Source organism: Taeniopygia guttata, chromosome 1 (assembly GCF_048771995.1).
Source record: "Taeniopygia guttata chromosome 1, bTaeGut7.mat, whole genome shotgun sequence".
Classification (NCBI taxonomy): domain Eukaryota; kingdom Metazoa; phylum Chordata; class Aves; order Passeriformes; family Estrildidae; genus Taeniopygia; species Taeniopygia guttata.
The window spans coordinates 68138536-68154909 of record NC_133024.1 but is presented as its reverse complement, the minus strand read 5'-3'; the positions used below and the strand labels follow the sequence as shown (position 1 = coordinate 68154909).

Below are 16374 nucleotides of genomic sequence, written 5' to 3'. Positions count from 1 at the left end.
TGTCAACTGTTTCATCCTTATAAGTTCAGTGGCCATTTATTATTGGCCACATAAGTTTTATACCCATTATTCATAATTCTGTTACCTTTAGCAAATACATCCTGGGCACCACTGGGCTGCAGTCCTTTTGGATATAGTTTAACCTCAGAGAAACAAACTGGATCTCTACTCCTGCACCATGATACCAGTTTCTTCTTCTCAAGAGAAAAAAGGTGGTGCCTAATGCTGATATGAGAGGTGGAGAGGACAGCTGTATCTGGTAGAAGTAAACATCCCTAAGATCTCCTCCAGGATCCATCCAACATGCAGGACTGTAGTCCTACATAGAATAAAGGAAGCAGTCTCACTCTTGATCATTTACCTGGATATCTGTTAGTTGCTGTCCCATTTCTTTCAGAAGCCACATTTCAATGGCTATGGTGCATGACAGTTCTATGGTTAGAGATGTAACTTGTTCCATCAATTTAAATGCCGGGAAAATTAGATGGGTGTGCAAGAAAATAATTCAGGGGAATTAAGTTATACATTTTATACAAAAATTTACTTTGGAAAAGGAGACAGCCCACTGTTTTCTTTTAGCCTGTCTAAAACAGTCAAATTGGAAATACAGAACTGTGATCATGCATCTGATTTTTCAGTTACTTGATTCAAGGATTAGGACCAAACTGCTAAAAAAAATCTAGGTTAACACATTTTCTTACTTCCATAGTAACTTTTACATCTCCCAGTTAAGGACTGCTAACACAAGTATTAAGTATTTAGATCCATTTAGCATGACCAAATGCAGAACCTCTTATAATCCATACTGCATTTTGTTCCCCAAAACTGAGTGTATACAATGATATAAAAGGCAGTGTGTCAGAAGGGAGTGCAGTATAGATAAATTAACTTGAATAAAAAAGGTAGACATGGAAGGCTTTTTGAAACTCTGTGTTCAAGATCTCCTGCTAGCTCTTCTTTCAGAGTTTTTGTCTGTAGTACCTGGTATTTCCTTCTGCAGTGTTGCAGATGCAGGGATCTACAGAAATTCAACTTAAGTTTGCACATGTGAATTTAATCCCCCAAGTTTAGTCAGTGTCATCTGTCATCTCTTTGCACTGGAACACACTTAAATCTTATATTTGTAGAAGGATATAATTTTGTTATTTCAAACAGAATGGGAACTTCAATGAAATGAAACAACGAAGCATTCTTTTTTTAAAAAGGAAGATTTATTTATGGCTACACACACCACATATAAAATTAACATTTAACTGAAACATGTAATTGTTTCAATCATTTATGACTAAACACAATGTTGACTACAAAACTGTACAGTTTATATTTAATAACCAATTCTTACAGCATAGTGCAATTGTAACATTTTATAAAGAAAATAATTTGTGCCTTTTTAAAATAAAGTGCATTAAATTACTATCTTGTATACAACAAGAAGCTCTGTAGTTGCAATTCAAAGCTTTAAGCTTAAGGGAAACTGAGGCAAAGATGTTTCACATCCTTTTAAAATCACTTCATACACTGGCAAGCTTCATACTGGTTCAAACTTCAACCACAGTTAAGTTGTTAAAAAAAAAAAAAACCCAAAAAAAAAAACCCAGACCAAAAACCTAAATTAGTATAAAAAATAACCACAGGCCTTTATGTACGAAACCAGTAACTCGTTCTCATAGGAAAAGCACAACATGCAGGATTTCAATCCACCTGGCTCCTAGTGAGATGTAGAGCATGAGAACTATCCTTCATGCAGATGCTTTTGCTAAAGCTTTTAGAATTCAGCATGGAACTACACTGCAGTCAGTAGTATCAGATGTCTACCTGAAATGTACAATGCTTCCTAGGAAAAGTTCTCTCTGAAGATTTGATGAATGAACATGGTAAACTACAGGTTATTTTTAATTGCATTTGGCAGCAAAAATTGTGGTGGTCTAGTTAGTAAGTCTAGAAAATTACAAGTGGTTCTATTAGCCCAGGTATTCCAAATTTCACAGCCTGAAATTAAAGACAGAGTTTACAGCTTTATTTCAGAGGTACACTTATAGCACTTATCCTATGAAATTCCACTTGTAAACACATTTACAATCAACTTCTGTAGATTTTGGCCGTGACAGTAAAGCTCAGACCAAACAAAGGAGGACTTTAGCCCCCAAGGAGTAAAAAGCTATAGACATCAAAATGGACAGAGGTGTAATGTGTCTTTCTCCAGAAACAATGACAAAACCAAGAATGCCCATTTCCTTTGGTTGGCTCTGGCTGAGGTCCAACAGGAAAGTCCATACTCTTCTCCTTCTCCATACATATATGGGACTGCTATCAGCTCCAACAAAAAACATATTTGAGTACATGCAAGTAACCCTAGAGACTGCCTGACTATTTTGCTGTATGTGTAATCCAGGCAATTTACCTGCCTCTTCAGCTGCAATACTCATTCCACACTTTTGGCACAAAGCACACATACTGTTCCTGCATTCTGGAAAAGTGCATTTTCTTCCTAGAGGGACCAGCCTGAGTTCAGCACCAGATTACTGTACCTTCAGCTGCTTGGCTCTGGGATAGCTGCTGTGTAAAAAGCTGTGTGCTGGAGCGTGCTAACTCCCAGCAACCACTCAGCCTCCTCCTCCTGAACTAAGGAAAGTCTCTTCGGTACACTGAGAAGGCAATACAAAAGAAAAGATTTGGCTGGAATGTGATTGAAGGGCTGTCTGTTGTCTGTCACATCTTCAGAAAGCTCCGTGCTGAGAGCAGAGCTCCCTTTGTGCTGTGACCTGTGACCAACACCTCTGTGCTCTTTCCTCCTGGGCCCTCTGGGACAGAGGCACCACCATGTGGACTGAGTGTTGACCATACATTGACGACTACATTTTCAGAGGGCAACCAAAGAGTGGCAATACAAAAACTCAAGGATGAGGCACAACTGCCCACACTCCATGGGGACACAACCCTTTTGTCCTTCTCTGGATGTCGGTATTTCAATTTTTGAAGGGCCAGGTCATGCTGCTTTTATTTGCATATTATAAAACATCTCTCCCTTGAAAGCAGGGGAAGCCAAATTCCTCATAATTTTGGTGGGTTTAATTTTAGTGAACACTGAAGTAAGAGGAACATTCTATGGTATTAGGAAGAGGAAAATTTCTATGGTAAAATTAATAAGCAATCAATGCATTAGAGCTCTATACTTTGGCCCTAAATCTTAGAGGTCCTAGGCCTTTTTCCCAGAAAACCCCTGAAGCATGTATGTATTTTTGTGCCCTTTAAAAATGAATGCATATTTTTTTTTTAGGTACTCCAACATTCCCCAGGTTAGCATCAGCCAGTGCAAAGTGTCTGCCTTTGTCCCACGACTGTGTGGAATCATGATCTGTGCAGTCCTGTTACCAAAGCACCTATGGAAGACAGAAAAAAAGCAAGAGAGAAAAGGGAACAGTGTGTGGGGAAAGTAATAACTGCGTTATAGGCCCCTGCTTGTCAGTACCATAGGTCCCTGCAAGTACCCTTCCTACATTCCTGGAATCTCAAAGATGGCAGTGGGATTTGTCCAAACTAAAGACATGAGAATTTGCTTCACTTCCAAAACCTCTTGCCTGTCTTTGTTTGCTGAAATATCAATTACTGCTGAATCTTTCAGTGTTTGCAAGACTCATACACATTGGAAAATATTTTTCTTTGATCATAAGAAACTGCTGAGCAAAGAAGTTACATTTTAACCACATCCACAATGAAGGTATAGAGCATGATATATGGCATGTCATACATATAGAAACTAAATTAAATAATTGTAATAATTACGTATGTATATATATTATATTTAAGTATGTAATTATCCTATTTAAAAGTGATAGCTCATCATACTTAATCAAGTTAACGGCATACTAAAATACTCTAAGAAACTGTTTCTCTACTCAGCATGTAATGTAACTAGTATGTTAAACTTGGACATAGGTATTTCCTTTTAAGAATGAGTTTACACTTAAAAGAAAAAAAAATTATTTTGTTGGCATCTATTTCTTAAAAGGGAAAGATCCATCCTTTTTCTAAGGTAAATCATTGCAGGATGCAGTCTTCAGCATGTGCAGTTGGTATTGGATTATTTTTTCCTTGAGAAGCCGGGACTAGGTCTGTGCTTGGGTATCATGGTAGATCATACGGTTGGGATCAAGTGGTTAGGGGAAAAAGATTATTACCAGTGTAAAGAAAACAGTAGCAGTACACTTGCTTTCCCTCCCCACAGGTGAATCAGACATTTCCTATGTAAGAGAAATGCTCACTGAAGTGGTTCAATGAAAAAGGGCTGCTGATATGTTTGAAAGGGTCATAATAATCTATTAAAAACTTTTAAAATCAGCTTTTACCTAGGAATGCACCACTGTACTTATGAGAGGGGGGTACTTAGAATCACAGAATCATTTAGGTTGAAAAAAAACTTTAGGATCATTGAGTCCAACTGCAAACCAATGTTTGCCTTGAAACAAAAAGGACTGTACCAGACATCTTACTTCAGGGGGCTGGCTGGTGGGGAGGTGAATAACCCAACCTATAATCCTATGGCCATCAGTTAAAATGCAATTTAAAAAAATCTCCCCCTTCCTTTCTACGGGACACTGAATTAGTCTGCATCACAGCAGTGACACATTAATTAACTCCAATATGGTTTCATCTAACCTACATTCAAGTTTGGATTTTTCCTTTCTCTTCTATAACAGTGAAATGTGCAACTCTTTCTTCTTGTGGGGCTTACAAGATCACAACAACTTTGTGAATAAACCACGGCATGGACTTTTTTAGAGCAAAGGCATGCTGTTTTCAAAGGAACATTTACTACAAAGTTATAGGCTTAGCTGCTCCCCAAAAGGAACAGAAATACATAATGACTTACTGTAAAATAATTTTCTGGTAGTCCTACTTTGAATTTTCACTATTTTTCCACAAAACCCCTCTTCTGATTTCAAGTGGGGCCACACAAGACTGTGCTAACAAGACAAGTAACAATCTGAATAAAATATGGGGCAACATTTTCAAGGAAGGGATACCTCACTTCTGATCATATCTCCTCCTCTCTGCTCTCTGAACACCACTCACGAGGGGCAGCCATACTGCCAGCCCCAAGGACAAGGGACTGCTGCACCACACCCTGGAAGAGGGGCAGCCCCAGGGGCCCTCCTGGGGCTCTACCTGCCTGGGGTAAGGTTCCAAATGGGCAGCTCTAAACACCCTTCTTACAGGGGGTGCATTTATTCAAGCATCCTTCCCAGCCAACCCCAAGCACCGAGTGATTGAATCTGGCTGATTCACCAAGCTATAAAGACTTCCAGCTCTCATCTTTCATCATCCACTTAATATGAAAGTAGATATCCTTGCACTTCATTCAGATTTCTGATCCATTAAAAAGAACTGCATTTTCTTGATCTGAATAAGACAGCAGCACCCAGTTGTAAGAGGTAATTTCCTCTTGTACCAAAAAAATAATTCCAGTCAGGAGATCTTTCAAGTTTATTGGGAGTACCATCATTCTTTTACTGACAGATGAGGGAGATACACATGCCTAATTTATCTTTCCTGACCTATTGCTTATTCATGAGATATAAATTATACCACTCCCTTATAGTACCTTCCTTTTATTTCTCTATATGCAGAGATTGAGAGATCTTATTTTTCTCCATGGAACATCTCTGGACTACCACTAAGCCAATCTAAAACCACTCAGTATCTCAGATAAAGTGACAGGATTGTTGCTGGGTTTTCAAATAGCAACTGCTCTGTCCAATTCTTATTTTTATTTATTTCTTGTACATAGAAAAGAAAGACCCCATATACTTCTTTCTCTCAATAAAAGTCAGGGCCAACATTTTGAAAACATTTTTCTGAATGTTACAGAATCACTTTTTTTTTTAAGCAATGAGTGTGTAGCTATGCTTCAGGGGCTTGATTTGTAGCAATATTATTTCATCCAGCTTCCAGTCATACAGCAGATTGCTTATCACTTTGAGGAAATAAAGTCACATGTATTTTGTTTTTAAAAGCTAAAAAATCCCTACAAAAACGAGGTAAGAGATTAATATTTCTTTGGGGACAGCATGAGCACTGGTCTATGCCAAAGTTCACTGCTGTCCATGGAGGAGTTTTAGTGACTCCAAGATGCCTCAAGGCTGGTCCCTGAACACTACATGCAACTGCTTATGTCACTGAGTGTCCATGGTAGGAAGATACAGAAGCAGTATCAGTCCTTTGAGCTTGCTTCCAAAGAGCCTGAGTATTGGTAGGGGTTTTCTTCACTGGTAGCATAACCAAGATGTCTTCAGAACAGGTTAGCACCATTTATCGGTTACCCTGATGAGCATGACCAATTTAGGTTATTCTCGGGATCAAGTTATAACTGGAACTCTTGAACACTATTAATTTATCCACAGAATGCTGTACAAGTATATGCCAAACAATGAAAAGAATAAAACTCCCCAATGCAGTACATAATTCTTCCAGCAAATAGCACGAATTCAGGATCCAAGAATTAAGGTAAAATGTTATTGCTGTGTAATTCTATTCAGGAATTCAATGATTATAAAACAAATCAACCAGAAATAATATCTTACATTGGTCTGATAGGATCTGCTTAACAAAGGAAGACTTATGCTTACTAAAAGTCCTTATGCAAGTTACTTTTTTTTTGTCAAAAGTATATATTCCTTCCTCTCTATTGCTATGAGTTTACTCAGCAGTTTATAGTATCCACATCATGGAGGATTTTATTGCTCTTGTGCTAAAACCATGTTTCTCCTTATTGCTGAAATACTACTATTGGGGTAAATGGTTAGGAAAAAAAAAAAAAAAAAAAGACAATTAAAAAATCCTCTCCTAAGCTTTGAGGATGAATGTATGAGAAAAACTGACCACAATAAATTTTTCCCATCAGGAAAAATTTACCTGTTACTAACTTTGGGTCAAGTGTGTTAATAAATAAATATGAATTTCAATTCTTTAAACTAAATGACATATTAAGGAAAAAAACCCACCTTTTGTCATTACAATAGAGATATGAAAGCTACTTCATTGCGCACAGAATGGTGAATCTAACCCCCCTGGTCTTATGCACGGCTGTTGTTTGACGGGACAACAAAGTATCAGAAACTACAAGTTGGCTGGATTTCTGCCAGTTCCAGGAGGTCCCTGGATGGATGCTGGCACCCACCATACAGAACAGGGGCCTCCACTGTCATTCTGAGGGGGCAGCAGAGAGTTGCTTAATTCTGCAGGGTCTGAAAGGTTGCTGGCTGTCAAGCAATTATTGTGGGTGAGCAAGGTAGGCAGCTTTGCACCCACAGCACTGCCCCTATTTCCCAGAGCTCATTCAGAGGTGTGTTACGTAGCACCCATCCTGGTGCTGCAGACTATGATAAAGTTTGGCCTGACAGCTGCAGGCAAACCTATGTTCAATAGGATTTTCTGGCCTATGCTGCACAGTATCAGTTTTGGAACGTATTTCTGGAAGAGGCAAAATCCTTACTGGAGGTCACAGTTCTGCCTCTTTGGAGGCAGAATCATATTTCTCATCTGTTTGTGGTGGAAGGTAACCATGCACAACTCCCCAAACAAGGGCGAATCACATCCCAATGAACCAGCTTTGTGAGATTGCTATAATTAATCCTTCTTTCCTCCGTTTGACTTGCTCTGCTCCTCAGGAGAGAAGCTTCCAATTACAAATCTCTCTGCTCTGGCACAAGGAAGAGGTCGGCTCCCCCGACACACTGGAGAGCCTCTGCAGAATTGAGCAGTCTGTGGAATGAGGAAGATGACAAGGACACGAGGTGAAACCACATGAGAAGAGGGAATGACATTATCTCCCTCTGTGCTGTTTTTCTCTGGCTTCCCTACCACACAGGTGTTGCCTAGAGGAAAGCACTAATGCCTGTGAGGTTATCCAAGAGGATGAGAACACATCTGCATAAGGGAAAACAACAGTTGCCCTCAGGACTGAGTTTTGGTCACAGTCGTAGCTGCTTATCTTCATCATACTTTTAGCAATTTGATAAAAAAGAACAAACAAGGGAAAAAGCAGGGGAAGCAAAGTTTGCATGACTTTAAGTTATTTTTTCTTTTAAAAGTGCCATCCTACATTATTCAGCCTCTCTACATTATTCATCTCATGACTTTTACTGCTATTGTTTCCCAATAGTTTGCATACTTGCAAAACTGCACACATATGTATCATGGATATTTATGAAGTGAGTATTTCTTATGCAAAAAATTGTAAGAAAATTCAGTTACTAGAGTTTCAGTAACATTCGTAAGTAGATAAAGAACACTGATACCCTACACTGAGCAGAGGTCGTAGTCTAACTTGCTGAGCATCTGTAAATCACAGGGAAGCCAGGGGAGCTTAAATTCACAGCTCTACTGGGTCATGCCATGCAATTATTATTAAACTAATCAGATTATCAAGTAAGAACCAAATATCATGAAGGCTGAACCAAATAAATAATGGAATTTAAACCCAGCATTGCAACTAAAATTAATTATTGCTCATAAAAATCTCTACAGAGCCTTGTTTACAGACAACTCACATTTGAGATTCAGCTTTGTGTACAGCATATGATTCTTAACATCACAGAAACTTTGCCACAAAAAGCTACAGTCATCCAAACATCCACGTGGAAAGGACAGATTCCATTTGGAAAAATCCAGACCAGCAGCGCAGTTGTCTCTACTATCTATACTACACAGATATATTTTTTCATTGAACTGTAAATATTGCTAGTTTTACACTTGAGTTTTGGATGTTTTGTTTTGTTTTGTTTTTTTCCTTAATGGAAGGTACTGAAGCAACAATACAATATGCTGACTTTGACATCCAAGGGAGTATAACCTCCTGCTGATGCCAGGGCATGAACCCTTTGAGCTCCCATCAACACTAATGGAAGCGGAACTCTAAATTCCCATGCGTTGACATGAGGGTACATCGTAAGTTTCATGAAGACAAGTGCCAGGAAGATTTTCTCTCCGACAATCAAGTAGTCTTCAAATCAGAAAACAATGCTTTACTTCTAGTGCATTTTAATGTGGCTTCAGTGGAAGGTTAGAAGCAGTTCGAAATTTAACCATTCATGAGAGGAAGCTCTGCTTTCTAAACCAGAACTATAATGAAGTGAACTGACGTGTGTACAGTGCAAAGAATGAAACTGCCAGAAAAGGAGAAAACACTGTTTCATCTTGCAGCCCTGGTTGCATATAATTATGAACCAGATATGCTTTGAGAATTTATAAATGTCAGTATTTAAAATTACATAGGAGAACAGTGAAAACAAATGGTAATAGCATTGACTTCGTAAAAAATGTAAGGGAAACATTTCATGTAGTGCTTAATATGTGCCGCAAGCAATCTATAGATTGTTTTATGAAACATTTCTTATACTCTTCTGAAAAGATAAACTTGTCTAAGAAACCTAGCTTTCAATCTATTACAAATGCATAGCTGAAAGAGGCCATATTGTTTCATCAATTTCAAAGATACTCCTGTCAGTTTTAAAATCAACAGCGTAGCTCCAATGTCCCACATGCAAGTGAAAACATATGTCTGATTTTTAAAAAGGAAAGCAACGCATATCTCTTGCTTTAACATCCAGCCAGAACACATGAGAGGACAGGTAACTCTTGAAAACAATTGTCAACCTAGTTCATGCTGAGATGTAAAATAAAAAGCTGCACAAGTACTTTCTCACTTCGAGCAAATTCGTTGCACTGACATTATTACAATAAATTCCATATAAATCAGTACAATTGGCCATTATTTTGAAGGATATTCTGATGATATACAGATGGGGTAACAGGACTTGGTTTGAGGGTTTTTTTTTGTTTAAAAAAAATTAAAGAGGAAAAATATATCCAAACAACAGATTGCAACATGCAGTATGACTAAACTGAATCACATAAACAATTTTAAAGAAGTATGCTGTTTCAATCTAATTTTAATTCGAAAACTTAATGTCAAATCATGGCAAACATGGCAAAATCTGGGTAATATGACAAAAAGACCCTGAGCAACATTATAAATCTGTTAAGAACACTGATTATTTTGATTTTGGAAATCTTCCTTAAACCACTCGATTGATTTCGGTCACTGGAGTTTTCTGTTTACAAAAAGGTCAGTCCATCCTGTGGTTTTTACGTGAACCCATCACACACCATTTAATGAATGCATCTAAACCAAAGACAGAATGTCTGGAAAGTAACATATTAAGGAGTGTCCTGGTGGCTGCCAATCAGACATCACTGGGTGATCTTGCCCTCTGAGACAGGTTAGAAGGAATACAGCCACAACAGACGAGCCAAAGTGCTTTCTGTATCTCCTGGTTTCTAAAAGCATATATTACAGGATTGATGATGGAATTGTAGGTAGCTGGCAGGAGGGTGGCATAGGTGTATATAGAAGGATAGGTGTAATCTGCTATTAAAGAATAGAGTGTAAAAGGCATCCAACAAGCAGCAAAAGTCCCCAAAATAATGGCCAAAGTAGACACTCCTTTTCGGGTGGTCACATAGTGGGAAGTGGCCAGGAAATGGTGTTGCAAGGCAATCTGATGGGCATGGCGCATCACGATTTTACAGATCTGAATGTAGAGCTGCAGCATGAGGGCAAACATAAGCAAGAAAGAGACCGAAAGGACAGCTGCATTATTTTTAGTGAGTGGTCTGATAACACTGCAGGTGGATTCATCTCTGAGGCAGTTCCAGCCCATTACAGGCAGCAGTCCAATACAGATAGATGCTCCCCAGAGCAATATAAGCATAACATAGGTAAAAGTGACAGTCCTCTCTGAATTGTAAGTCAGAGCATAATACAGGGAGAGGTAACGATCAACAGTGATAGCCAGCAAGCTGCCAACAGATGCTGAGAAAGAGGCAACAATCAGTCCAATCGTAACCAGTTTCGTAGCTTCTGACTGCAGAAGGTAGGCAAAAACAAAATTGATGATCAATCCAATGCCTGCTAAGAGATCTGCCAGCGCCAGGCTGCCTATCAGGAGGAACATGGGGGCACGAAGACTGGGATTATGGAAAATGATCAGAACCACAATGGCATTTTCGCAGGAGATAAGAGTCCCTGAAGTACACAAGACAATGTCCCAGGGGTTTACCAAAAGCTCTGGCTCAGGGTCTACGGCAGGAACCAGGGAGGAGCCTGCAGCTGAGGCATTCTCTGTAGAGCTGGCTTCTACATGATCCTGAGGCAGCCAGCTCAAATTAACCTTCAGATCTTCATTCATTTTAACCCCTGTCTTCTTCAACAGAAAGACATTGTTTTTAATGTTCAGCCACAGCACTGGATACATCGCCCCCCCCGGAGCATGCAACGCCCTAGACAGCAACACCAGCCTGATGTGCAGGCAGGCACTTGTTACATAAATGTGACAATAGAAAATAAAAACAAAAACGGGGAATGGGGAAGGATATTTAAAACTGCCCGAGATCATCCTCCAAGGGACCGAGGCACGGAGGCTGAGTGATCCTTAGGGTAACCTGCGCAGGGAGGGAGGCACGGGCACGGGAGGCAACCCATAAAGCAGCTAAAGCCCGCTCCAAGCGCCGCAATTTGGGGTGGGGGCTGGCTGCGGGAGGCGCAAACCCCGCTACCCTGCAGCCGCGATCTCAGCGCGGGGCTATGTTGGTCACGGCGGGAGCGGACAGGATGGGGAAGGAGGAGGGGAGGCGGAATATCTTTCACCGACCCCCAGTGAGGAAACCCCGCCCGGCTGGGGGAGAGTAGGGCGATATCCTCTGAGAACTTATAAACTGGACGCGGACACCACACACGCACACACGCACGGATCCCCCACGCACCCCCGGCGGCGGATCACCTGGGCTGTCCCCCGGCGGCTCGGAGGAAGGATGGATGAAGGAGAGGAGGAGGAGGAGGCACGGAGGGGTCGCCGCGCTCCCTTCCAGGCGCCAGCGGGGCCGGCGGGGGGGAGGGGGGAGCTGAGGGCGCAGCGCAGGTGCGCGCCCCCCGCGCGCGCGCGCAGGGCGTGTGCGTGCGCCCGGCTGCCAGCGGGGGAGCGAGGGGGCGGGGGCGCGCCTCGTGCCCGCGCGCCTGCGCAGGTGCGCGCGTGGGAGGCGGTGAGGAGGGGAAGGGGCGGCCGCCCCCGGCCCGCTCCGCCTCCGCCCCGAGGGGCCGCCGCGCCCGGCCCCTGACCGCCCGCCGCTCCGCGGGCACCGGCCGGCCGGGAACGATCGAAATGAAAATTATCCGCGTACTGTGGGACTGGTCAGGTGTTGGCGGCACGGGTTCGCACGCAGAGGTTGTGATGTCCCTGCCTCAGGAGGTAACTCGAAAGCTGATGACATCCCCGTCCCTGGTAGTGTTCGAGGCCACATGTCATGGGGCCTTGAGTGACCTGATCTAGTGGGTGGCATCCCTTCCCATGCTTGAAGCTAGATTTGATACTAGTCTTTAAAGTTCCTTCCAACCCAAACCATTTTACTGTTTACATCGCTGTTCTGTGGTCCTGAATGACCTGTTCTAGCTGGCAGTGTTTTGAGAAGTGGGGCTGAAGCAGACCATCACCAGAGGCACCCTGGAGCCTAACCTTTCTGTGATCCTGTGGTCTACAACCATATGAAAATGAATCATAGAATGCTAGAATCAATTAGGTTGGACAAACCTCTAAGATCATTGAGTTCAACCCATGACTGAACACCACCATGTCAAGCAGACCATGCCAGTCTTTCCTGAAGCACCTCCAGGAACAGTGACTCCACCGCCTCCCTGGGCAGCCCGTCCAATGTTAAATCACTCTTTCTCTGAAGAAATTCATCCTCATGTCCAACCTAAGCCTCCTGTGGCACAGTTTAAGACTACGTCCTCTCATCCTTGTTACCTGGGACAAGAAGCTGACCCCCACCTGGCTACAACCTCTGTTCCCATAGGTCCTGAATGACCTCCTCTAACTGACCCTACTTTGAGAAGTGGGGCTGGACATGACCACCCCCAGAGGTACTCTGGAGCCCCAACCATTCTGTGATTCTGTGGTCTACAACCACATGAAAATGAAAATATGGTATAAAATATTTGAAAGAGTGATGCCCAGGGTCTGGTCTAGAGCAGGTAACTTCTGCCTGTAAAGGGTGCCTGCTGGGGTAGCATGGGCATGAGGGTGCCTGCCGTCTTTGGATGGTGACATTAGGGACACATGGGCATATTTACACAAAGGTGTTAGATATTGAGTAGTGCAGGCAGGCCTGTGGGACTTGGGGTGAGTTGGAACTGAACTCGGATATAGGCCACTGGGTCAGAGGAGCCACAGCAAACAGCTTTAAATGCCAGATTCTGATGGTTTCTGCACAGAAAATAGTCTCCCAAGATCCTCTGTACGGTCAGTGGAGAGATGTGTGTCCTCCAGGGCATATCAAAACAGTGGGATAAGTTGGTCTACAGAGGAGGCTGGGAAATTTTAGGAAAACATACTTTGTCCTCATTTACACCACTATACACCTGAAACCCACTGGAAACTCAGGCCCTGGGGAATGATTGGAATCTGAATGGAAGTTTCCTTCTCCCTTGCTGAGTTATGGACTCAGCAGGTCTGCATGGTGCCATCCTTCATTCAGATCAACCTCAGTCACTGTGCTAAACTTGTGAAAATCTGCTGGATGACTCAAGATGATTCATTCATATTTCTGGTGCCCCTCCTGCTTTATAACAAGAATTAAAAATTGCTGCTGATCATTGTCTTTTAGTTTTATCCAGTGATTTCTTACGTGACAGTGTGACAAATACTTTCCTGTGATCTGGACTGAATATGTTCAGTGTGTTTCATCATCTGTCACTTTTCCATTTAGAACAGTTGCAATAAAAATACAAAAGCTTTTCTTCAAATGTTTTAACATTTGTTTCACAAATAGTTAAGACAAGCGTTTCAATTGAATATTTTAATTTAGGACTTGGAGAGCTGTGTTTATCCACTTATTTAATTTGTGAATGATTTCCATTCCAATTATAACACATTATAAACAAGCTAATGTTTGTATCCTGTATTGCAGGCTATTGCCAGTTTGTCACTTTTTCCTGAGATGGTAGACTGTCGTCATTAGGGCAAATGGCATTGGCATGGATTTCACCCAGTGAAACAGAACACTTGTTACTTAGAGGAAAATCTCTGTTTAGGCAATATGAAGATTACCAGATGCAAAAATTAGTGATAGGTCATAGGTAAAGAGCTTTTGTACCACTATCTTGCTATTTATTTCTGCCTCTCATGAACCTGCTGATAGAGATGTTTGCTGATCCTCAAGCTAGCACAGAACAGCCTAGTGCTGGAACTGGAAGCAGAGGTCGGGCTGTGCTGGCTTTGGACCCAGGATCTTAGGATCTGTGTCTGACGCTGTGACTGCCATGGTGATGTACAAAGATACTCTGGGCCAGCTCAGGTAACACAACATGACTTTGCATAATAATGGCATATCCTGAGGAATATATATGCCTGTGTGGAATAATATACCTGTGGAGTCTAGTGCTCTTATCTGTCTTGGTCATAGTCTGGAAGTTTCAGTCTCTTAAGGCAGTCAGTGACCTGCTGTGTCCAGGAGGTTTGGTGCATTCAGGGACATGCCCTTCTTTCCTTCAGGTATCTGCAACTGGCAATACATGGCAATCTCCTCTCCAGGGTCATGCCCCAGCCATGTCCCGAGGGGCAAGTGTGCTTCCAGGACCCCATGGGGAGCCTCTTCATACAGTTGAGGGATGAAAAATGTCATCTGCTCCATTGCCTTCCTGGTCTGAACAGTAGCAGCATCAGGCTTTGAGAAGCATTCTGAGTTACCAGCCAGTAAATTATAAAGCTATCCACAGAAACTAAACAGTACCATTCAAATAGAAAACAATCCTGAAATAACACATTGGCATATTTTTCATCTGGGTCCCTACCATCTAGCAAGCCTCGCTTCAGGAAATCCCACAGGGTCCCATGCCTCTCTTATTCCTTCCTAAGCACCCTCTCCCTATTCTTAATCTCTGTTTTGACTCCTAGTCTTTCATCCATATAATCAAAACCACCCTGAAGGATCAGCTACTTAAGTGTGAGTCCTCATTACCTGGAATTATTTTTCCTTTGAATTTTACTTTTCCCCATATGTAGTCTGACAGTAATTTAAATAAAATTAAGAAAAATATGTTTATATTCTGGTAACAGCTCTTGCAGATAGTGATGGTTTGCTGTACAAAAGCTGTGAAAACCCTAAATATATGACAGCAGCCTGTGTGCATTGTAGAAATGGCTTTTGTTAGAATTTCCTTTCAGGAGATTTCATCTTCACATTGATTTAATCTTCAGTGTTACGTGAATGTCATTTAGACACTCAGACCATGTAATGAACCAAATTCTTCCCATGCACAAAACTGTGCAGTTATTACTGATCTTTCAGAATCTTTGAACCAGCATACCCTGGGCACTGCACAACCCATTTAACCTTTGTTTTTTATTTTAACTTTCTCTTTTTTTCCCTCCCAAGTGAATCAACTTTTGAAGTCCTCACTTATTTTTTCTGAATTGCTAGGCAAGTTGGAAACATTTAGGAGCATAACTAAAGCAGGGGTTATATAGAGAATATTTTGGGTTTATTCTAAATCAGTCTTTGCCCACTTCCAAAGGAAAGAAAGAGAATGGAGCATAAAAGAATACTTGCCAATTTATATCAATTTAGTAAAAAACAAGTCTTGTCACACAGATATTATTACAATGGGAAGACATATTTTGTTTCTCCACAGATGCAACAGATTTTTGAAAGGCACTTGTCTTATCATATGCCATTATAACAGAAGTGCCAATTTTCATTAAAATTCTTGTGGAGGGGATTAATACCTGCTTTCTTACAACCTCTTAAAACACCAGCTTCCAGAGCCTGTGCTAGATTTGCACTTACTCCATAACCCACAGAACAAAGAATGGACATGTTATTAAGACAAGTGGACATCATGGTAAACAAAGAAGACAGCAGAGGATCCAGGGTGAGGGGGGAACTTTTGTCACATACCTGGTTCAGGCAATTTATTTTTTAGTATATACAGCTATAAACATAACTGTATTTCTAAGAAAAAAATGATTTAGTAATTTCTACATTATGGGGTACCAAGTATGGGCCAGCACTGATTGTGAATGGGAAGGAGCTGGTTGTATGTAAGTTCCCTATGCAGAGCTGTGACAGAGGGCTGCTGTGATAAAAGGAGAATCATGATCAGAAGCAGGGAAATAATTATTTCTTCTGGTCAGGGAACTGATGAAATCAATATTTGAAAACTTTTTACAGTCCAGGCCACTGTGTTTTAAAAAGCACTGAGAAATGAGCGTGAATTAGTAGTAATTTCATTTTTTCCTTTTTGTGGGCCATTACAGCAAT

General features: G+C 41.4%; 1 protein-coding gene across 4 annotated transcripts; it reads right to left on the bottom strand.

Moving 5' to 3' along the window:
• Positions 1-1189: 1189 nt before the first annotated feature.
• Positions 1190-12052, bottom strand: GPR12 (G protein-coupled receptor 12). 4 transcript variants are annotated; one of them, XM_072930499.1, is made up of 2 exons: positions 11824-12052; positions 1190-11264 (listed from the first exon to the last, which is right to left on the bottom strand). In XM_072930499.1, the coding sequence occupies exon 2, from the start codon at positions 11247-11249 to the stop codon at positions 10245-10247; it is 1005 nt and encodes a 334-aa protein (XP_072786600.1). In that variant the 5' UTR covers positions 11250-11264; positions 11824-12052; the 3' UTR covers positions 1190-10244. The 4 variants fall into 4 exon arrangements, with proteins under 4 accessions (XP_072786600.1, XP_030130844.1, XP_030130862.1 ...); XM_030274984.4 differs by having other exon boundaries at positions 1190-11261; XM_030275002.4 differs by having other exon boundaries at positions 11841-12052.
• Positions 12053-16374: the final 4322 nt, after the last annotated feature.

Excerpts from the sequence above, each read along its gene's own strand:
- GPR12 (XM_072930499.1), bottom strand. The coding sequence starts at position 11,249 with ATGAATGAAGATCTGAAGGTTAATTTGAGCTGGCTGCCTCAGGATCAT.